Source organism: Rhyacophila brunnea, unplaced genomic scaffold, assembly GCF_057557595.1.
Source record: "Rhyacophila brunnea isolate RB1 unplaced genomic scaffold, BYU_Rbru_1.0 scaffold_6, whole genome shotgun sequence".
Lineage (NCBI taxonomy): Eukaryota > Metazoa > Arthropoda > Insecta > Trichoptera > Rhyacophilidae > Rhyacophila > Rhyacophila brunnea.
In genome coordinates, this window is record NW_028233276.1 from 40,662,319 (window position 1) to 40,687,931 (window position 25,613).

At 29.4% G+C, this 25,613-nt stretch overlaps 1 protein-coding gene across 1 annotated transcript in view; it reads right to left on the minus strand.

Moving 5' to 3' along the window:
- Positions 1–25,613, minus strand: part of LOC147065678 (uncharacterized) — a 69,014-nt gene that overhangs the window by 13,566 nt on the left and 29,835 nt on the right. Inside the window, exon 2 of the mRNA XM_085957101.1 lies at positions 4,353–4,587. Coding sequence (XP_085813227.1) covers positions 4,353–4,416 — 64 coding nt within the window. The 5' untranslated portion in view covers positions 4,417–4,587. The remainder of the gene's footprint in view (positions 1–4,352; positions 4,588–25,613) is intronic.

The following is a 25,613-nucleotide window of genomic DNA, read 5'->3' on the forward strand; positions in this document are numbered from 1 at the left end:
AAAAAAATATAATATAACGTATATTAAACTCTGAAGATTGATAATTTTGTAAACCTGTGTGTGTACCATCATTTTAATTGTAATTTTAAGACTTCCTGCTAAATTAACCATTTACAAGTGTATTTTTTTCACTTCTCTTTCATAATAATAAGTATAAAGATGGCCGATCAGTTACGCATCAGACTTATAATGTCATGTATTCTTGGTTTGAATCTCGGGTCTGACAAATTCACATGTTGTTTTTCAATGTTTACTTGGACCCATACTCTGGACGGAACAGATTGAACAAGTGACTAACATGTTATATGTATCGTAAAAAAATCTGTTAATACAGCCTGTGGAGGCCCTTATTATGATTTTACGATCTAATATGGTAAAATATATAATATATGAAAACTCAATATGCAGATAAATATACAATCGCAATATAAAAAGTACTGCATGATGTGTCAAATTTTGGCATGTCGCGCCGTCACTAAGTTGACAACTTATACTGGTTTATCTATTTTATAGTAGAAGTTTGTTTTTTTAAATCTTAAGTTCTATCAATAAATTGATATTATAATCAATAGACTCTATCTTTCACCATTTATCATAATTAGAAAGCGTGGCTTGGTGAAACAATATTCCCAATCTAATAATAATATTTTCACAATACTAACTTACTTAGTATTTAGTTTTTTTGTGAACAAGTAAGTATTGAGACCCAGGTTTTTCATTCAAATTATCAAACACTAAAATATGTTCAGTAATTTTTACATAATTTCAATTATATATTATGTATTATTTTTCCTAATACTGAAATAAATATAATTGTAATAAGTATTTTTCATATAAATTTTGTTTTACAGATGCGTTGGTTGTCTTTATTAAGTATATTAAAAACGTTTGTTTCTGTTGTAACTTTTGATGTCATTGTTTAAAAAGTAAAACAAGGTTTAGATACAAACGTTACACATATAACCCTTTCGTCTCAGAAGGAATAAGATGATGAAACTGAAATGAAATTGAAAAGATATACATTTATAAGACATGAACACAGAAGTACAGATCAGTCCCCTGCGCTAAATCCCTCAGGATCCATACAAAAAGATTGCGAGAAAAAATGAAATATATACAGCTATTCGGATGCTGGAAACGTATAGATGTGTCACAGAATGATTCCAACCAGTGAAAAAATGATGGAATACTTGAGAATAACACAGATACATTTTTCATGTTATGATATACCGAAGTTATAACAAAAACTACTCGTACATGGTGACTTGAAACAACCCGCTCAAAAAAAACAAGATTTATATTTGCCAGCTTTATAAAACTTTTTGTACTCGTTTTTTATATAAGAGAATAGTATATCTACAATATATTATTCTGAGAGTAAAAAAATGGCTCTCACAAAACATTCAAAAATATTTTGTTTTCTCTTCGAATGAATTTTGAATATTTTTCGACCAGATAGACATTGTGTCACAGGCATAGCCAATAAATTCAGAAAATAGAATTTAGCATATATATTATAGTTTTTATATCATTTAGTGTGCCATTTTCTGCTACGCTCAATTTAGGAAATATATTGGAAGTATTTTGAAGTTACTCGTAAATAATGGTTGAAAAAAATTTAGAATATCTATCTTGTACCACATAAGTAATATTTTTTTAAAAGCAATACTTTGGTTTTTTTAATACAAATCCACACAAATTAATGTTTTCTCTCTTTCAATAAATCTTGCCGTCTGGATTCTTTATAATGGTATGTAAATAATGTATTTATCCAATAACAGTATAGTTTTATTAAATTATATATTGATAAAAATATTCAATCACTGTATACATAGATATCATGTAAATTAATTAATAGTAAATCGTACACATAAATTTAATATTGTATGTGTTTATATAATTTTAAATTTATATTTTCTTATTAGGTACGTAATAATATTAAAATACTCTATATGCAAAAACTTAATCGCTAAGAATTAAATCTAAATAATTCAAACTTCATTTAATTGCATGGAAAATTATGTTTTATTTTATTTTAATATTATAACGTCCTTAAACACTTGTGATAAATGACAATTATCGACATCTCCAAAATGATATTTCACACTTTTAAGCTGAAATGACAACTGACAATTTCTATATTTTTTTAGTTTAACCTATAAGTACAACTAAGTACCTGAAATATCATATAATACATTATATTAATTGAACATACATAATTTTGAAAACACTTTTTGAAAAAACTTTTTGAAAAAAGTAAGTAAGACACCCCACCCCGCAGGAATCGAACCTGCATCTCTCGGGTATCGCGCTCACGCACATATAACCACTATGCTAAAGGAGTCATACTTAATTGTGACAAATTTTAACTAATTGCTTTTAATACTCACTGAAGTGAGCCAAATTTAGCTAGTATTGACAATCGGCTTTTGAATTTTAAATCACAGTAGATACTACTTTTATTACTAACCAACACGTGGGCGCAATACCCGAGAGATGCAGGTTTGATTCCTGCAGGGTGTCTTACTTTTTTCAAAAAGATTTTTGCTATTGGTAATATATTTTCTCAGAAGTGTTTTCAAAATTATGTATGGATCTGGATTGCCTCACGAAGAGGTTTAATTAAAGATTTTTTTTGCTTTTACATTTATGTCTACCACTTTTTAAAATCATTAAGACTATACTCTGGGTACAAACACAGATTTAAAAACAACTTATGATTTTTTGCTAGACCCGGGATTCAAACCCCGCTTGGCCACATATTGTAATATGACTTCTTGGTGGTCGCTGACTCTAGGGGATTAATAATATTTATAGGTACGTTTTTTAAAGAATATTTATATAATGAACACGTTTTAGTAATGTCCATATAAAATAACATTGATAATGTCGATGATTAAAATATAAAGTTATTATACTACGTCTAATATTGTTTATTCAAAATTAAATCGTAAATCACTTACAAATTTTTTGACATTATGTAATACAAATTGAAATTTTCCATATAGCAACGGACGGATAGATTTCACCAACGTTAAGATATATTCGTTGGTTATTGATTTCATTATTTGAAAATATTCTTTCTACCAGTTTTTGAAAGAACTCATTATAGCAGGTTCAATAAATTTCTTTGACTTTATGTGTTATTTCAAGTAAAATATATAATGTTATTGATACTTTTAGAATATATATTTATGATATAGGTATAATTTGAGCTTTTTGTAATCGTTTTTGTATTTTCTTTTTGAGCTGTCATCGAATATTCTTCTTTCAAAGACATTTTGGTCTCATTGCAGATACCATTATTAAAATATGCCATGTAAAATTATTGTAGGTATTGGGTATATGAAATCAAACGCTTCTCTTAGAGATTATATATGTTTTTAAATATATAGAAAAGATTAAAAGAAAAAACTACACAGCGATGGCCCTATAAATAATTAAATAAGCCTCAATCTATATTACTATATTTTTTATCATGTGGTTACAAATTCAGTGAATGTTTAAAAAAAAGATTTTTACTACTATGCATATAATATATCAAATGTTTTCAAATTATATATGTAATTGCAAATATTTTTCAAATACTATTATTCCATATTTACAACCAATTGAACATCTAAATCATAAAATTTAATAATGAACATACATAGTTTGAAAACAATTTTGAGAATAATAAAACTACTAGAAAAAATATTTTTAGGATTCGAACCTGCGCCCCCCAAGGATTCACGCCTATATGTTCTGAGCATTAAACTATACATGTATATAACTGTGAAGAGGTTGACTAGTGGTTTTTACAATATTCCCTGAAGCGCTTTCTAAATTGCGTTACTTTTTTAATACATTTTTATTTACAATACAAAATCCGATTGTATTTTTTTTTACTTAGACATATTTTTAATCAATAGATAATACACAAGATTTAAAAATATTTTTTTAAATATGAAGGTACTCTATAAAGAATGTTGCTTACTTAAATATTATGTATAAACAAATTCTTTATGATTGTCAATTGATTTCAAATGTAGATATAGTAGAATAAGTAAAATTTTAATTTCTTATTTAAAATCTTATATTATTATAAATTCAGCGATAATTAATTCCAACCAACGTATTAATATATTTTTATATTATAACATTAAGATAAGCCGATTGGATAAGTTTGATAATAATTAATCATTATCAAATTATATATTTTTCATAATATTAAATTAAATAAAGCGTGATGTGAAGTAGACCATACTGCGGAACCGGTCCTAATTTGAGGCCAGGAAAACTTTGTCATGCGAAAACAATGCAATTAGCCGGAAAAGTTTATTTTTTCATAATATAATTAAGGGCAGACTTACCACAAAGGATGATAACTGTATAGGCAGTTACGATCGTACTCAGCTGGAGGTTTGGATAGGCCATCTCGTTGATTTTTCACTTTTGTTTTTGACTTTTTTTATTTATAACACCATCACAGTAAAAAAACGCGTCATTAAGAGTCCTCAAAAATTTTGCACTGTCTTTTGCACTCTATTTTAAATTCACTGAACATTGGTTTTAGTTTAAAAATGTCTTCTGGGTCATTTGATTCACCTGGAACAAAGAAAACCAAACATTAGTAAGTGTAAATCTTCTTGAATATTTCATTAATTTACACACCACATTGATTATAATTAAAGAAATTCCCGGTAAAATACTGCAGATTTTTTGAAACTATAATGATAAATAAATCTTAATTTTGTAGGATGTAATACCCTACCATCCAGCATGACTTGGCAAGAAACCATAAATGTATAACTACAATGTATATTGCAACATAATATTGTTAAAATTGCAAAACAAGCGATTTATGTGAGTCAATCAAATTTCAACAGAAAGCTAACTTAGCAAAATAATATAATAATTCAATTAATCAATGATATCACAAATTAAGAAATAATGCTACGTAAGTTTACCATGATATGCACAAAAGTTGTTTGTATGAAAATCAATCTTGCTCAATTATTGAAACTGCATAATAGTTCAAATTAAAATCAATTGTTTGTAATTTTTTAAACGAATCATACATTGTACAATAAACCTCATAAACATGATTATCAAAAATATTCAAGTAGCGGATACCAGCATTTTCTATTGTATCGAATCAGTATAAAACACTCAGTAGAAGAAAGCAACATCGTCATTCAGTTATCAAAGAATCAACTGTAAGGTTATCGTTGCGCTTCGCCCGGTCAAACTCGTAATCATCAGAACGCATACTCGTGATTTCACGCATCTAAATTATAATCTGTAAACTTACCTGTAATAATTAAATCAATATTTATTTGGAAGGTGATAATAAAACCAGGGTTCATTTCATTCACGCACCAAATTCTGAGTTATTCATTTGGGAGTCAAACCAACCTACCCTCCGGTTCCCTACACCATCTCACTTCCATAATTTCATTGACTTTAACTTAGTAGAACTCCATTGTGATGGTTTTAAAACAAAGTTTTTTTTAATGAATTCTTACATAATTAAGTTATTTATGTTGATTGTGTTTCGGCCTATGAACATAAATAACTTACTATGCATAAAACTAGCAATAAACTTTATTATAAAACCAAGATTGTTCTAAATCAGGTTTATATTCATTATAAAATATTCTGGTGATGTATGTTACATTGTGTAATACATGCTCTATCTATAGTCGATATAAATATAATAATTATCTTTGCTTTGGGAGATATCTTGATATATCTAATAATAATTAAGACTAGTAAAGGAAATATTTAAGTCCGTTATGCAAATTAAAAAACTAAAATTCAGCACACTCGTAAAGTTTCACAAATATATCAATAGTATTTGTGTGTTACCTGGTTTGCGTATTGTTTGGGCTACTAAAGAGCTTCTCAACTTTCCTGCTTTAAACAAGAAAAAAATAAATCGATTATTTATTTTTGCCGTAACTCTCAAAATTATATATTACTATCTTATTGTTCTCTAATACTGGCTTGTAAGTTACTGATCAAATTTTTTTCGAACATATAACAGTAAAGTTGTTAACTTTAATGTATTTAGAAGTATTTTTAAATGCTAAATATGTATAGACGATAGTATATAAAAATCTAAACTTTATAATATAGTAATATAACATTAATATGTATTTAAGTTTTTTTATTGTTTTCATCAGAGCTTTTAAAGCATACTATTTATATTTACCTACATCACTATAATATTATACTTCAAATAGTTGAATTGGTTTATTAATTAACATATAATAATATATTTTCACACAAAGATAATATTATGTAAAATATTGGAACAATGCCGAATTAATGGAAAAAATATTTAAAGCTTGATATTTCAATAAGTATATTTTTTTCATTTTTGTAAATTAATACTTTCGATTATATTTTTGAAAATTTTATATAATTTTATCGCCAATATTCATTAATTTATTACCATTAAACCAACACACATTTTTAAATATTTTACAATATCGTTTTCTATAAAAACAAATGTATCATTTTCTAGCAAAACTGAAAAAAACTTAATAATAAATTCACTACTCCACTGTGTAAGTAACATAAAATTTAATAATAAAATTTTCAATACAAAACAAACGTAGTTAAAAGACAGAAAAAAGATCATAGAATAAAACAATATCACATTCTATGTAAGACTACTGAAAACATGATCGGAAACTAGATACCATAGATCACGCTTTTATAAATTATCTTTTATTCAACAACTATATTTTGGGCAGGCCTTAGATATATTTAATATAATATTTGCGGCGCCCTTCCGTTCGCATAAATCATCCCCGTAAATCAACAGACGTCATAGGGTACATAGAAATTACGGGAAGGTAACGACGTCCCGACCACCACCACCCACGGACCCTACAATTTGCTTTTTCTGGTAAATTGAACGCGTTCGACATTGACCGATGGTTGGGCAAGCTACGCCTGTGTAAGGATTGGGCTACGTCCTAATTGGATTTTATTCCTGCGACTAGTGAAAATATATATACTTTTTTAAAAAACATTATAGCAGGCAACAAAGTCAAATATCATAATAGTTAAATAACATAGAAATAGTTAGGTTTGATAAAATTGGTGACTTTTTGTCGCCGCCAACTGCATGAGAATAAATTACAATATTTCAATAGTTATAATCATTTTTTGAGATATCATAAGCACGTAGAGTTGTGTCTACTAATCTTATGATGTTATAAACTCTTTTAAACCTCTTCTTAATGCTACATATTATCAACAATGTAAAATTGTATTTTTAATTGTAAATTTGAAAATTATATTTTAATCAAATAAATACACGTGACATAAATCCGAAATACAGTTATCGGTGGATTAAAAAAACGTCTATATGTGTAGATATACACTGGTACATATACTCAACGACATACACGAAACTATAATATGTTGACATTGAAATTTTCATTAATTGTTATATTGTGAGGTATATGTAAGTCGTTGGACCTCAAGTTAAAGCCATGTACTTAAGTACTATTTTATTTTAATAAAAATAAAAATAAAAAAATAAAAAATATCATTCTGAAATTCCAGATGGTTTTAAAATAAAATCAACAACCAATTCATATAAAAAAAACGTAAAACGGAGTACAAAGTATTGCATTGTATCTTAAGTATGGTCGAAGAAAACATATAAACATATTATACAACAGAATATGATATCAATAATCAAAATATCATATTTATAATATGTACACATACACATTAAGTATCAACAGAATAATGCATATACATATCCTAAATATTTATATTTTAAGTTTTTTAATATAAGCGTAATTTGACAATAAATACTCTTTTTGACACATTTTATAGAATATTAAATTGATATATTTGTATGCGAGAGGTATATACACTACGGTACGTCAAATTTTGGTGAATGTTATAACCATGTTCAAGTTACATTAAAAATGTAACTTGAACTAAAATTTGATCGTCCTCTATACTTACTATCTAATAAAAAAACTAATAAAAAAATAATAAAATATATTTAGAGGTAAACTTTAAAAAAATCGTTTTGAGCATTAAAAAAACTAAATAGGTACTTTACTAGAAAAAAACATGAAACAAAAAATATGTCTTAGGAAAAAACTTTAGTACACATTACTTAACTTAAACTATATCACCAAAAATTACCAAATTTTTAATACGCGAAAAATCACTACCTAGGTAAATATTTCTCCTAGAAAGTTGTCGATGGACTTAGTAGAATAGTATGTAATTTTGTTTTAAAGTAGTTTTTTTAGTTGTAGTCTTTATAGTAGTTTACCTCTTGCAAACAGATATATTTTCTACTATGTATCTAAAACACACAAGATAAACCATATAATTTAATGACTTCAAAACAATGAGTAAAATTATATCGAACCAGAATTCACCGAATCCTAATAACAAAATATTCGGACGATTGTATGGATTTTTAATTTATTTCTATTTTCACCAAATATACAAAACATTAAATTCTTCCTCAGAAAAATAATGTGAAATGTTATTGACATTTTCACCAAAATTAAATTATGTTACAGAAGTTGGACTGGCTTACGTGGATACACATTTAATGTTTTCTTTCCGTTATTCGAAACTTAATCCATATCTCGGTAGAAAGCTACAAGTCAAGATAGATTTTGTTTTGTTATTAAGTTTAAAACCTATGATTAAGAAACTTTCAAGATTACATAGGTATGATTGCCATATTATAATTAAATAGTAACGGTTTTTACATCACTTTATACAACCTATTTACGCGTAAAAAGAAAGTGTATGAATAATTTTCATAAACATTTTATTCTTCATGTTAGATTAGATTCTATGTATGAAATGTATGTGTATAGATAAGATACATAATTTATATAAATTTGGAATAACTTCAAAAACATACCATTTGAAAATTTGATCTGGTCACTTGGATTGAGATGGATGTGGGTCCTATTCGATTCAAATATATATTTTAGGATTTTTTATATATGCCATTTTCAAATTATATAATATGTTCAATAAATAATATTACATTATTAAATTTTGTATTTTTTTGGCAAAATATATACCGCTTTAAATATGTACTAAAATTAGAATACATAGAAACAATTATTGATATTAATAATTATTGTTCCTGGGGTTGTTATAATGTATCATTTGAAAACCAGACCCTATTTACAGAATATTACGTGGTTTTGTTATTATATGCGTATAAAATAGTTTAAATTACATATTTCAATTTTAATTGATTTGACTTGTGTACATTTATATTTGAATCATTTTGTGTGATACAGGTTTTACTCTTTGGCATAATATCATTCTGACAATATTTTGTATTGACATGTTTTATTACATAATGTACTTATATAAAATTTCCATTTTTAACCTATTTTTTCAATAGACTTGTTGATTGTATTGACAGTTTCGACAGTTTTGTCAGTTAAGACATTTTCAAAAAATTCCATAACCTACCCTTATTTGATACTCAAAAGTATCAATTTAACTTTGGAGTTGGTTACTTCTGCACTTATTTTACAGTTGGCATATAACAATGTTATCACATTGCATAACATAATATTTGTATTACGATTAATCATATTAACACAAATTAAAACACTATGGTTAAAAAAAAATCAGAAAATATTTTTGTTTAAATATTTCTAAGCTTTGCACGATAAATAATGTATATCCAAGCAGGACATGGCGTTGCCATAACTTTGCGATGAATGCAATGGGCATCATCTCCCCCATACAAAGTTACGAATGCCACTAAAACTTTTCCGGGGGAATTGTGTTATTCAATTTCGCTTTCATCTTACCTCACCTTGCCTCTACGCTAGGGTGACTCAAGGTAATATTCTTTTAAAATACCATAATTAATTGATAAAAGAATATTCACTAGTTAAACTTTTATCATTTTCGTGATTTTTACTTTCGTTTGTATAGATATTAAAAATAAAATGTCTCTGCATGTAACCTCTGATTATCATTAACAATTACTTCATATGAATATTGGCTGCTTTCAGGAGTTTTTAATACCCAGTACGACGGTCTCTAAATTCTCACAGGGATGCTATTCCAATTTTTCTTCTTCCAATTTATTGTGATTAATATTGGCTGCTTTTGTTTCTTAGATACTTTTCAAATATTCTAGCTTAATGATTAATAGACTATTCTTAAGGGCGGACGTGCTCAGCGTGGGTCAAAATGAAGCTTTTTTTCTATTTTAAAAGCATGATCCTTGACATACTATAATTGAAGTAGGGAGTAAAATGATGTTAACGCGCGTGTTCGAACATGTACCGTTTAAAAAAAATCGGTTAGGTACATGTTCGAATACGTGCGTTAACATCATTTTACTCCCTACTTCAATAATAGTTTGTCAATTTATGGCTACGGTCGTATGTTGTAGCTTAACCACTGGGGAATGCCAAAAGAAATGGCGTATTTCAAAAAAACACTACATTCTTCTTAGGTCAATAATTATTATAAAGCAACCATTATTCGTAGGATGTTTATCACACTTAAATGGTCAAAGACATAGCTTATAATGAGGATCTTTAGAATTATCTTCAAATGTGTTAATCTTGCCCATTTTTTGAATAATAAAATGCCTAATTCTTGTCAAATTTGGGATCACAGAGATTATCAATATATTTTTTTATCGTAAATATTTCACTATAATAATGTCAATATAAAGTATACTGATGGTTTTGTAAATGCGTTTAAAAATTAATAAATGTTAAAAATCTTAACACCACTGCACATTTATGTACTGAAATATAACTATATTCTAAAACATTAGAGCGAGAGGTTTAAAAGAATACTATTTTATGTAATAAAAATACTTTATGCAGTCATCAAATGTTGAAAATAAATATGAAGGATAATAAGGCTTGAAAATTATATAAATAGATTATCTACAACGTTTAATACTTTGGACGCTGAAGACGCACATGCGCGTAATGACCAGGCGGCCGATCGATGTAATTAACGTGCATTTTAAAAGTGCTAATTAAAATCTCATTGTAAAGTCAGCAGCGAATGAGTTAAGGTATGTCCAGAATCATGCTTTAAAAATAGAACAAAAGCTCTATTTTGACCTACGCTGAGCATGTTCCCCCTTAATGCAAGCTCTTTTTTAGTTGCGCAACGTTCATCAAATGCCGTTTTATCGAATGGGTCGAAAAATTGTTCCATCGAATAAGGAAAGTATATTTTTTTAAGTGCAAGCCGTATGTCATAATGGAACTTATGTAGGCTTGTATTAATAGCTGATATTTTATTTAACTTTCTTGGCATAAGAAAATACTAATTTTGTACGTCGAATACGATAAAAATACTATTATTCTGATTAAATAAAAAAAATATAAATAGGCCTAACATGTGCGCCTTTTAAAATGTTGTACTACGAGTATAATCAAGATAAATAGACGGAGCACTATATTGCGGTTATATTACTGACGATATTATATAAACTCAACTTTGATATATCAATAATGCTGAAACTTTATTGATGTGCTGTTTTAAAAAAATATATTTTACAATTTTTATGGTTAAAAGACCTTCATAGACAAATGAAAGGTTTAAAAAATTATACTTAACTTGAAATACAAAAACAATTATGGAAGTAAAATAATGCAACCAAGTTTGTACATAAACCGTAGAATAACTCAAGAAAAGTTAAAATAAAAACGGAAAAGTAAAGTAAAACAAGACAGATACTATAATGATGGTATTATTAATTATTTAGCAAATACGTAAATGGCTATTTTAAGGACTTGGGAAATATTATTGTACTATATTGTATAAACAAGAAATGTTGAATTAAATGGAAATGTCCATTGTCAAATCATACAATTACATCTGTAAATTACAACAAATAGTTGATCTAAAGTTATTCAATCTGTTCTATCATTTCAGTTCCAAAGATTTGTAGCCGGTCACCCTACAAACAACAGATCAAATGAAACTTTGGTACATTAAGGGAAACTTTAAGCGGCCGAGGGGAAACCGAAATGAGCATCACAGTGACTCACCCCCAACTATCGTCCGTCAGAAATTCTTTCTGAGAAAACACGTTTGATTCACATCCAATCGTGAGTTTCTATTTTCTTCGAAACAGTTAACTTTTCCAATGCATAGAATTGTGACGTCTGTTTTTCCGTCAGTTGTTAATTACGTATATATATATATGTGTATGTATGTGTATGTGCATAACTTACTATCATAAATAATTAAATTAATGACGTAGATGCTGAAATTATTAAGAAAACTTTAATTGGAATGAATACAAAAAACTAATACATATAATTATTATAGTATTTGTTAAAAATAAGAAAGCACATACCATCTTTTTAAAATATAAGAATTTTATCATTAATGAATCATTCGTATCACTGCGTAATTTTAATCTAAATTGTGCCACCAATAATTACAATTTTTGAATTTTTCATCAATTTACTAAAACGTTAAATCTTAAGGCGAATACTCCGCCTACCACAGGCGCCTAGCGGAAAAATACGAACCTTGCAATTTTAAACATTTTTTTATAGCTTATAATTCAAATTGAACGTCAACATTTTGACCATGATATCGACACCTCCTACGTATACTATTGTAACTAACAAAATGACGTTTTTCACTTTTTTTCATTTTTCGTATCCATAGTATGTATTAGATATGATGCCATTTACAGAATTTCAAAATTTGTATTATAAGTGCGATTTTCAAGCATCGTACATTATTGTATCTCAAATATCTTGATTTTTTTCCGACGTGAAGTATGGTAAAGTATTTAGCAATACTATACGCGGGAAACACACGGAGATCTTGCCGCGCGGGTGTATTGTTACTGCTAATTACGATACTTCACTTCGGACGGGAGGTGACACACCGCTACCAGTGTGAACTTTTGGTTATATTGTATTTTTGTATGATTTAGTAAATATTAAATACCATAATGAAGAAATCTAGACAATGCCAATGAAAATTGCGCAATATGCCCGCCTCTACAGCACTTTAGTGTCAAGAATACAAAAATTGATAGAAAATCTATGCGTTCACAAAAATGTGTGATTAGGCCAGATGGGACAATTAATAGTACAGCGTATAATATTATAGAAACGGATAAAAATAGTAAAACAACAATGGACGAAATAAATTCTACCCAGGGAAACTGTGACTTTAGAATTCAAGGTAAATTAATATTTTTAATTTTTTTCTCGTACGACAACAAAAAGTATCGTAAGTAATACTTACCATTGTCTTCGTCGTTTCTTTGCTTGTAACTATTATTGTATGTAATATTTACCATATTTTACGTCGGAAAAAACTGAAAAAAAATATTGTATCTATCACTTATGGTAATTTACGTCGTGCTTATTTTAGTAAAATAAATTGTATGTAGTACTTATCATATTATACGGCGACATACAATTTTAGTTGCAATAGTATACGTGTGATAACTTTTATAAATTCATGTTTATTTAGTTGTTTTGCTTTTTACAGAGTCACCACTACCTCCAGGTGCTAATTAAAATATGATAATGGAAGTTTTAGACATTATTTGTGACGATGATGAGACTAGTGCCAGCGTTGCTGATACAAACAGACTACATTCTCTCGAAAAGATTAATAGTAAAAGTAATTGGATAAATTATATAGAGCTATTATTGTGAAAAATCACCTGAAGAGGTACTGTTACCATAAGGCATGAGATTTATAATCCTTAAAAAAACCCCCCATTTTTAATGGTTAAGGTTTTGGGTGATCGAAATAAAGTGAAAATATGTAGCTAAATTAGCGATAAATGAAAAGCAATGCAGAATTTTTACCGAAACTCAGTCGTGGCGAAGTTTTACCATTAAATGTCATCTGACGAAATGAAAATATCATAGAATTGGTAAAAGTCTGCAAAAAAAGTTTCTAGCTACATTCTCTATTTGTAACCAATTCGTATGCACAGCTTTGGACAAGTCGGATAATGAAACTTGCGTTTCAATACCTGATCAACGATGTCGACACAAACATTATAATGTATTAACTTATGATATGAAAATCAGTGTTTCCGACCATGTTAAGTCCATCCAACCGGACGAATCATATTATGTTCGACAGCGATCAAGCAAATTTTACTTGGATGGCGACCTGGATTTTATCCCTCTGTTTAAACTATATAATGAATGGTATGAACCCACTATATACACACATAAAACTCAAACAGAAAGGCAGTATCAATTATTCATAATCAATGAAAATTTTGAATTGTGTTGTGTAACTATGTCCCTAAAAAGGACCAGTGTGACCAATGTCACATTTTCAAAAACTTACAAGTAAGAGTAGCATCCACTGAGCAACTCACAGTTTATGGCAAGAACCTTGATCGTCAGTTCAAATTATTTGATAAACATGATGTTCAATCATCAAATGGCAGAATGCCCTTCACGGGAATTTGAGTATATTTTATTATAAACGTAAATTATCGGTTTTCAATTTCACTGTTTTTCAATTCACACAAATGGTTGCTACATTATACATGTAGCAGAAGGCTGAAGGCAAACGAGGTGCAAATGAGGACTCAAGTTGCTTACTTAATTTTGTAACCAAATATTGTGCCCAATGAGCAAAAGACTTCAGGTTTTGGTCTAACAAACAGAAATCGCATTAATTATGACTTTAACATGACTGTATGCGGTCCATAAATATAATGTTAATGTAAAGTACACATTTTTGGAATGGGGACATACGCAAAATGAAGAGGACTGCGCTCAAGCCCTGATTGAAAGATGTTCAAAAACAAACAAATTTTTGCACCTCCAGAACGGTACTGTCTAGTTAGATGGGCAAAACAAGAGAGAAAACCCAAGGATGTGGTAGAGATCAATCACGTAGACATGTTTGATTTCAGAGCTCTATTAAAATATCATATATTATGGACTAATGCAAATTACTATAAATCACAAAATCACAATGATCCGTTTAAGATTAATTACAAGTGCGACTTGTCTAGCACTGTCTACTCGACCATGGTCGTGAAAAGTAACACCTAGCCCACGCAACGAGAAACTTCATTTTCTTTAATCACAAATATTGCCAATTCCAAAAGCTAAGACAGATGATTTACTGAATATGTGCAACAGTGAAATCATTCCTGGAGTTATATCGAGTTTTTCAGTAATTTCATACATGTCAATACCTACCACTGAAATTCCACCAGCAGATTCTGAGGAAGATTGATTTTATTATTTGTGAATACGAAAACCTATACCAAATTGTGTTCTCATAGGATGAAAATAAAATCAGCTTAATAATTAATAATATGCCAGTGTAAACAATTTCTTTTTGGTTGTATGTTTTAAATTTTGCATGGTTCTTTTGTCACATCATATAATTGAAAATTAATTCCAAACTAAAAATATAGTTGCATAATGATTTTTTTTCAGTTTCACGTATATTTTAACCTGAAGTGCACCCTTCCATCTAATCACCCATTGTTATTCCCTTGTCTGATTTTACTTTGATATTATTGATATATTAATTTACCAAGAATTCGTAAGAACGTTGGTTTGAAGTGATTGTAATTTTTATTTTTTGCTTTTAATTTTATTTCAATATTTACATACTTCCTTGAATTGGATTTTTGATTGAAATTGTTTCTTCTCTATTTTTGTCTGAATGTTTAATTTTTATCACGTCATGAAAGACTTAAATTTATTTTATGTTTTATTAAGTAATTTTATTTAGAGAGTATTTTTTCCAACCTACCTGTCTGACGACCCATACCATAATTTTTAATTATTGTTATTACCGAATTATGATTTAAAATACGCAAAAAATCCTAGGTAACGAAATGTTTTTAGTATGTACAATATATTTCAACAAAACTAGGACGACGTAAATTATAAGTATCACATACAACTAAATGCATGTAAGAGGTTCCACCGTAAACTATTGTATGTGCTTGATATAATATTTCGAACAAATTCTTTTCCGCAGTATAATGTTGTAACAGCATTTTCTGATAAACCGCAAAAAATATTAGATATCCTTAAATGCAAAACAAATCTATTTATAATTAACAATAGACATCCCAAATTTGGTGCAAAACATTCAAAAGGTCGACTTACACCAAGCTTTTGTATCTTTAAACCGCTCTCCTGTAAAGTTGCGATTATGAAGTTACAATACTATACGTAGGAGGTGTCGATATCTAAATTATATTTTATATAAATAAAAAATAGTTCAAGTAGTTATACATATTTAAATTATTAATTAGTCAAAAATATTTTGTGTAGGTTAGAGAAAACTTATTAAACAAAATTTTAAAAACACACAATTTGACCAAAAAATATTATGTAATAATAAGATGGAATTCACATTTTATAACGATTTTGTAATTGTAAGTAAGTTTATCTAAATCTATGTAATGCTTTTAAATACATTAAAATGTAAATTATCAAAAAAAAAATGTCTTAAGTTTCAAGCTAAGTATCTTTCTGCTAGGTGCCACTATCCGGTAGGTGAAGTATTCGCCTTAATCAAAATAGATTCATTGAATTAAAATAATTAAATATTTATACTAAGAAATCAGGAGACAAAAAGTTAAAAGTAATGATTTTAAAATTATATAAATATTAAGCCTGAAGAAATCATTTTTATAATCATATAGAATGTGTATAATAATATATACAATCAAGTTTATTTTATATACTATAATTAATTTATAAAACATTGCTAATCTAATTATTATTAAAAACAATATATAACTTTGCAGTTAATAAATAAATATTACAGCAATGCTAAAATATAACTTATTTTTAATTATATTACATAAATATATTTGGGCAGCGCTCAAAACGGAAGATTTTACGAACCGGAGTGCTTGACTATTTTATGAAAATATTAACATGGTTATTTTTTTCTTTCCATGTCCGATCCTAATAGGATCATAATGGGTCTCCACATGGTGGAGGTTTGTATTAACAGATTTTTTTTACGAGTAATTGATGTTAGCCACTTGCTCAACCTATTAGGTTCATACTATGACTTCAAACACAAATTGAGAAACAATATATGTATTTGCCAAACCCAGGATTCAAAAATGGGAAATGAGATTATAGGCCAATGCTTATGCCACGGGGCCATCTAGTCTAGTTATTTAATTTTATATAAAGTTAGATTTCTTGTTATATGGCCTATCTAGCTCAGATAGTTAAAAAAAATGTTTCACGAGAAGAAGCGATAGTGTTTGAGATCGATGTGCTCCGTTCATTTCGAGCCCTGTATTTGGATGCATAGGTACTAGATTTTTTAATATTTCTAAAATCCCTATTTTAAGTAACGTTAAAAACGTTTAAATATAAAACTGCCATTTTTATAACAGGGAGAGTAATGTAAAACTGAATAAAAATATGATTTCATCCGATAAAACCAAATTCGTAATAATATGTAATGTAAGCACACAATTGAAACAAATTTTCCACGTATAATGCCGCTACAGAGAATTGAAAAAAACAATACGAGGGTGGGTCAATAAGTCCTTAGAAAAGCCGACAGGTGGCGCGACTAGTACTGTAAGCGGTTTGTTTTCATGCAGCGGCACTACCGATTCAGTATGCTGCGAAGTTTCAATCAGATTGGTCGGGTTGTTGTGTGTTTCTCGTACATTTAAAAAAAAATTTGCTTGTTTACAAAAAATGGAGAAAATTGAGTTTAGAGCTGTTATTAAACATTTTAATATAAAAGGGTTAACAGCAAAGGAAATAAAAAATGAGTTGGATTTAGTTCACGGCACATCTGCTCCTTCACTTGCAACTATTTATAACTGGTTAAATGAATTTAAACGTGGTCGTACATCAACAAAGGATGAACCACGCTCAGGACGTCCTGTAGAGGTGACTACACCAGAAATGATCAATAAAATCCACGATATGGTGTTAAGTGACCGAAGATTAAAGTTGAGTGAGATAATTGAGGTTACAGGGATCTCAAAAGGTGCCGTCATTTCTATTTTACATGACAAATTGGGCATGAAAAAAATTTCTGCAAGATGGGTGCCGCGTTTGCTCACAGTCGACAATAAACGCAATAGGGTGGTGGCCTCTAAAGCCCTGTTGTCGCTCATGCAACGCAATCCGGATGAATTTTTTCGTCGCTTTGTGATTGTAGATGAAACATGGATACACCACTATACTCCCGAGACGAAAGAACAGTCAAAGCAGTGGATTGCGAAAGGCGAACCATGTCCAAAGAAGGCGAAAACCGTAAAATCAGCTGGTAAGGTTATGGCTACTGTATTTTGGGATGCACGTGGAATTATTTTCGTTGACTATTTGGAAAAAGGAAAAACAATAACAGGGAATTATTATGCATCTTTATTGGACCAGCTAAAAAACAAAATTGAAGAAAAACGGCCTCATTTAAACAGGAAAAAAATCCTCTTTCATCAGGACAATGCCCGTGTTCACACATGTTTACGATCAATGGCTAAAATTGAAGAATTGAAGTTCGAATTGGTCGACCACCCACCGTATTCGCCAGATTTAGCCCCCAGTGACTTTTTCCTTTTCCCAAACCTAAAAAAATGGCTAAGTGGACAACGTTTTTTTTCAAATGAAGAAGTCATCGATCGGACAAATGCTTATTTTGAGGACCTTCCGAAAACTTATTTTTCTGACGGTTTAAAAAAAATTGAGAAACGTCTAACCAAGTGTATTGAGCTCCAAGGAGATTATGTTGAGAAAAAAAAAAAAAAAAAAAAACTGTTTTAATGCTTTTTTCTAAGGAATTATTGACCCACCCTCGTATCACGTAATGCCAGTATTGAAAAATCCATCTTAGGTTGCACTCCCTAGTGTGCTTTACATCAGTGCTTCTCAAACTTTTTCATATCACGGCCCCCTAAATCAGAAATAAAAATTCAAGGCTCCCCCTGCTCCCTAAAAAGTTTAGTCTTTATTGACCAACAGTAGTTTATTTACCATTAATTATTATTATAGATACATTTTCATTAAAAATAATAGAAAACTTCATTTAAAAAAACGAAAAAAATAACTTCAAATTTATTACAGCTACAGCTACAAAAATAGTTTAATGAGGGGTATGATTGCATATTTTTACATAAAAAATCAATATCCTTTACAATGTTTGAAATGCTAAATCGCAGGGTTTGCTTCAAAGTCTCCGTTGAAAGACACGACCTGTGTTTATTTTGTATTTACCAGTAATGATAAAAATGCTATTTTACATAGGCATTTTGTCGCAAAAGGAATTATAATTACCAATGCTGCTTTTGCAAGTGGTATTTTTATCCAATTGTACTTTGGTCTTAATTATAGTTTGAAAAATATTTTCGTCCATTGATCACGTTTTTAAGATTTTTTTTTCAAATACTGAACTATTCCGCGGCTCCCTGGCAGGAGCTTCACGGCCCCATGGGGGTCCGCGACCCCCAGTTTGAGAAATACTGCTCTACATGATAACTTTTTACGAATTGAGAATTTTCACAAACGTTTGTAAGTATTAATTACTCAACTTTTAGTTCCTTTTGCCGTTTTAATGAAATCTTGTGTTAACTTTTTCATTCTGTATGCCAGGCGTAATATTCGGATCCACCCATTATGAACGAAGTTGAAATAGTTAGTCGTATTATCAGATTGGTGAAGTTTATATTGTTGCTTTGAAACTTTTCAACTGCTATTGAATTAGTTCTCGCCTCAAATAATAATTCGGGTGTATGGTCTATCGGAGAATATTGACACGGAACCCAAAATTATCCCACTTATAACTAGATTACACTTACAGAGTGATTGTCACACAATGTTCCATAATATTTCAATCAACGGTCACTAATAAAGTACGTAATAATTTTGATGTATTATTTTTTAACATGTATAATATATTTTCCGCTTGCCACAATATTAAAATTGTGTGCAGAAATTCAACTGTTACGCAAAAAATGTTTTATTATAGAAATTTGGTTGCGGGCTGCTACTAAAAATTACCTAGTATAAAATAGATCTACCATTATATATATTAATTATTTTGGTAAAAAAAGCATACATACAACTTTAAGTGTTTGAATTGTATAGATACAATATCTTAACTGCAATGGGAATATTTCATATTTTTTTTCAGCTTAGGATATCTTATGTCTGAATAGTTAACTGAAAAAATAATATTATACTTAATGTTTTTAAGTTACACTAAAATGAAAATTTAAATATTAATATTTAACATTCATAAATAACTAAAAAAAAAATACTAAGATATAATACGAGGGTGGGTCAATAAGTCCTTAGAAAAGCCGACAGGTGGCGCGACTAGTACTGTAAGCGGTTTGTTTTCATGCAGCGGCACTACCGATTCAGTATGCTGCGAAGTTTCAATCAGATTGGTCGGGTTGTTGTGTGTTTCTCGTACATTTAAAAAAAAAAATTTGCTTGTGGAAAATGGAAAAATGGAAAATGGAGAAAATTGAGTTTAGAGCTGTTATTAAACATTTTAATATAAAAGGGTTAACAGCAAAGGAAATAAAAAATGAGTTGGATTTAGTTCACGGCATATCTGCTCCTTCACTTGCAACTATTTATAACTGGTAAAATGAATTTAAACGTGGTCGTACATCAACAAATGATGAACCACGCTCAGGACGTCCTGTAGAGGTGACTACACCAGAAATGATCAATAAAATCCACGATATGGTGTTAAGTGACCGAAGATTAAAGTTGAGTAAGATAATTGAGGTTACAGGGATCTCAAAAGGTAGCGTCATTTCTATTTTACATGACAAATTGGGCATGAAAAATATTTCTGCAAGATGGGTGCCGCGTTTGCTCACAGTCGACAATAAACGCAATAGGGTGGTGGCCTCTAAAGCCCTGTTGTCGCTCATGCAACGCAATCCGGATGAATTTGTTCGTCGCTTTGTGACTGTAGATGAAACATGGATACACCACTATACTCCCGAGACGAAAGAACAGTCAAAGCAGTGGATTGCGAAGGCAAACCATGTCCAAAGAAGGCGAAAACCGTAAAATCAGCTGGTAAGGTTATGGCTACTGTATTTTGGGATGCACGTGAAATTATTTTCGTTGACTATTTGGAAAAAGGAAAAACAATAACAGGGGATTATTATGCATCTTTATTGGACCAGCTAAAAAACAAAATTGAAGAAAAACGGCCTCATTTAAACAGGAAAAAAATCCTCTTTCATCAGGACAATGCCCGTGTTCACACATGTTTACGATCAATGGCTAAAATTGAAGAATTGAAGTTCGAATTGGTCGACCACCCACCGTATTCGCCAGATTTAGCCCCCAGTGACTTTTTCCTTTTCCCAAACTTAAAAAAATGGCTAAGTGGACAACGTTTTTTTTCAAATGAAGAAGTCATCGATCGGACAAATGCTTATTTTGAGGACCTTCCGAAAACTTATTTTTCTGACGGTTTAAAAAAAATTGAGAAACGTCTTACCAAGTGTATTGAGCTCCAAGAAGATTATGTTGAGAAATAAAAAAAAAATACAAAAAAAAAAACTGTTTTAATGCTTTTTTTCTAAGGAATTATTGACCCACCCTCGTAATATAAAAATAATAATATATCAAAAGTACAGTGATATACTGATAGAACACATTAAGTCAGTTTTGATGGTTTTCTGTTTTAAATGTCAAAATTTATAAAATTTTATACGCTACGTCCTGGTAAAATGCATTATGTCATAGGATATATGTGTCGCTAGATTTCAAAATCCATAATAAATGAATAGGAGAAAAACAGCTTTTTGTTTTCTCAAATACACAGTCACAAGGGTGAAAGTTTATATTATTTCGAGTATAGAATATTTTAAATAAATAAATTCCACATTTTGATAATGCAGAAATGTTAGAAAGCAGTAGTTCTTCAGCAATTCACAAAAAAGTAAAAAATACCTAAAGGTGGACTTGGCTGCTTTTGAAATGTAGCTACACATATATCTACTAAAGTTAAATAAATTGTCAATAAAAAAGTAAGTACTTATTCATTTTCATAAAAATTTACCGTTCCCAATACTTATTTATGTTAAAATAACTAAAGACTTTTCTGCATCCATATTTTAATAAATTAGAAGAAAACCCTTCAAATTAAATATAAAATAATATAAATCTAGATATTTTTGAAAAAGATTTGAATAAAATATCATAGCAACGATTTCAATAAAACAACGAAATAGATTCGATGGTTTTATGAATACACAAACCATAAAACCATATTGTATGTATATATCTCTGTAAATTTCAAATTGCTTTATGGGCCAAAGAAGAATTCGCAAAAGCCGAAACAGTGGCTGCTTATTTTACATTTTACTTTTTGTGTCTGCCATATAAATAAGATGAAAGCTATTTTATTTTTTCGGTAAAGGTTTAATAATATAGTCACGTAGTGGCGTGACGTTGCGATACGAGGAGAACACTGCAGTCCTCCCTGGTCCCCTTGAGACACCGCTGGTTGATATGATACAAGTCCTGAGGTGATATGACTTTTACTCCTCAGTAATCAGATAAACGAATGAGATCGTAAGCTTTCGCCGTAAGTAATAATATTAGTGTTGTTTTTGGGGTTTATCACCGTGTTATGAATATTAAATGATTTCAGGTAATACTACAGTGATTCCCAAATGTTTTTTTTTCTGTAGGGTTTGACTATGTGAATATAACATAGTAGTAAAAACACAAAACCCCCTGTTATTAAAGTGAAGTATAGAGTATAAGTAAGTTTATATTTTACACTTAAGGGGGATCACATCAAAAGTTGCGATTTTATAGATACATATATTACCCAAATTACGAAACATATACGTCAAGTTTTATTAAAATATAATTAAAATTATAATCCAATACAAATTAACCTTTGAGGCATCTTAACTAGATGTCATTAATTATAATTATTATATATTAATTAAAAAAATTAGGTTTGCCATCCCTGTGATAGACCATCATATTGTGATAATACGCAGTGTTATTATAGTTACGTCACATTCATTCAATTTCTTCTCATCGGATATTTAAATGAATAAACATAATCTTTTAAAGCTGCTTTTACCGTTTAAACGTAGTATTTTTTAAATATTCATAATATTATTATCGTATGGCATTTATCAGTCAAAGACCTTTTACACATTTTCTGGTATCCCTCAAGGCTCAAACTTAGGGCCGTTGTTGTTCACGATTTAAAAAAATGACATAGTATGTTTATAACTGATATGTTAATAAAAAATGGTATGTTTTTGTTGTTTGTTGATGACTTGATGGAAGTTGCCACCTTGGAGGATTGTCGCCAACTCCAACTTGATATAGATAATATATTAGATTGGGGCAGGCGTAATAAACTGGACTTAAATATTGATAAACGCAATGTTATATCGTTTACTAAATCCACACGAGTATTGTTTTTACAGTATTCGATGCATGGCAGAATTCTCTCGCGAATATCATCTGTAAGGGATCTTGGCATTACGTTTGACACTAATCTGACGTTTAGTGGTCATATAGATACCATTTGCAAAAAGGCGCTAAAAATGTTAGGCTTTGTCTTGCGTACTTCCCGGGTCTTTTCGGATGTTACGGTACTAAAATTTTTCTATAACTCCTTAGTTAGAAGCAGACTTGAGAGTGGGTCTATCGTTTAAGCCCTGCATCAGTTGAAGTACGGCCTTATGATGGAGAGAGTCCAAAAGAAATTTTTGAGACTCCTTTACTTTCGGCTGTATGGATATTATCCGTGACTCTATCCGACTGACATTCTCTTAGGTATGCTTACATACTGTAGCTTAAAATTTAAAAGAGATCTTTATTTAGCTACATATTTTTTCCGACTTTTACGCGGCGTAAATGTGAACTCTGCCATTCTTGGTGGTGTTGGCTTGTGTCTCTGATCTGCATCTGAATCGAGGGCATCCGTTGTTTGTTCTCCCAAGGTACAGAACTAACCTGCCATTAGTGATGCCAATTGGGAGGGCAATAACCATGTTTAATGTAATCGCTTCGGATATTGATATATTCCACTTACGTGAGGGTGAATTTAGGTGGACGTTGGTTTATAAGTTTTTAAGATAGGGTCTATCGATAGTTCACTCTATGTGCTTTCATCTTCTTTTTTTTTTGCTTTATTTTATTTCTTTTGTTGTTTTATATCTTATTTTATTTATTATTTTATTACTCCATGTAATTAAGTCACATATCTCTGTATTTTTATTATATAAATTGTTAAAAAACACTTATTTTATGCCATGTCGTGAACTCTTTTAATTTGTAATTTGTTATGTTTATTATATGTAAAATAAATAAATTTGATTTGATTTGATACATATTCAAAGAAAGGAGTCATTTCGTTTATATTTTGTTATTTAAACCTCTTTTACGAAGAATTACTGTAAGTACCACATAAAATAAAGTCAGAAAACTAATAAAACATTGAATGAAATGTTAATTGCTTTAGGCATATGAATTTAAAATGGGTAAACAACGTATGGTGGTATATTGAAAGTCTATATTTGTTGCAAATATTAATAACATTTGTGGTCTATATTTAAATTTATGAACTGTTGGATAAATCATTTTTCATTTTTCAAGCAAGTATAAAGTGTGAATTTTAAAAAATCATTCCAAATACGTGACAATTCATAAGTTCCCACGCTTATTTTTGCGGATTTTCATGACAATGCTTTTATTACTTTTAAAATAAAAGTGATTGTGTCAAAATAAAAGCATTTGTTTAAAAAGGCAAGATTGTGAACAAAAGGCTTTATGAAAGCTGCCAGCGAAAGCTCTCCTCCAAAATGGTGTCAAACTTATTACTGTAGGAATTTTAAATTTTGTACTTACAAAATAAAATATACTTTTTAGCGAAATAATACTTTTATTCGCCCGATGTTGAAAACAAGTTTTGTATTTTATGTTATTTTTGTCCCAATGTATGTACGAGTAACGCTAGCTATTGTTGAATCTAAAGAATTTTACTTTTCACTTCTTTGAATATTTTCACTAATTTAATACAAGGATGTTGGTACTATATCAACATCGTCAATAAGTTTTTAATAATATTATATTATCAAGTCAACACTACTACTATGATCAAAGAATCAATCTTCATCAATAGCGATGGACGTATTTATGTTTGATTAATAATAATTAGAGATTGCAATACCGGTATTTCAAAACCGGTATTTATTGTTTTATGGATACCGAAATATCGGTTTCAAAAATATATATAATACCGGTATTTTTGGTATTAATAAAGCATACACGTAAGTATATGTTTTTAATTTTATTTATTATTTATTTTATATATTATTTATTATTATTTTTTAATATTGTATACGAATTTAATGTTATTTTTTCATTACTTACCACTAATTATATTGTATATTATTAAATTTATTGTATACGTTTTATGCTGCCAAAACGCAAACATATTACCGAAACCAACAAAAGTTATATGACATTAAAATAAAACGCCTCAAATATACTGTCAAAGTCGCGATGAATTAACATAATATTTCGAAAAAATAAAACACTCGTGGCAAATATTTCTAATTATTCTATAACTATTGATCCAACTAATCTAACTATTTA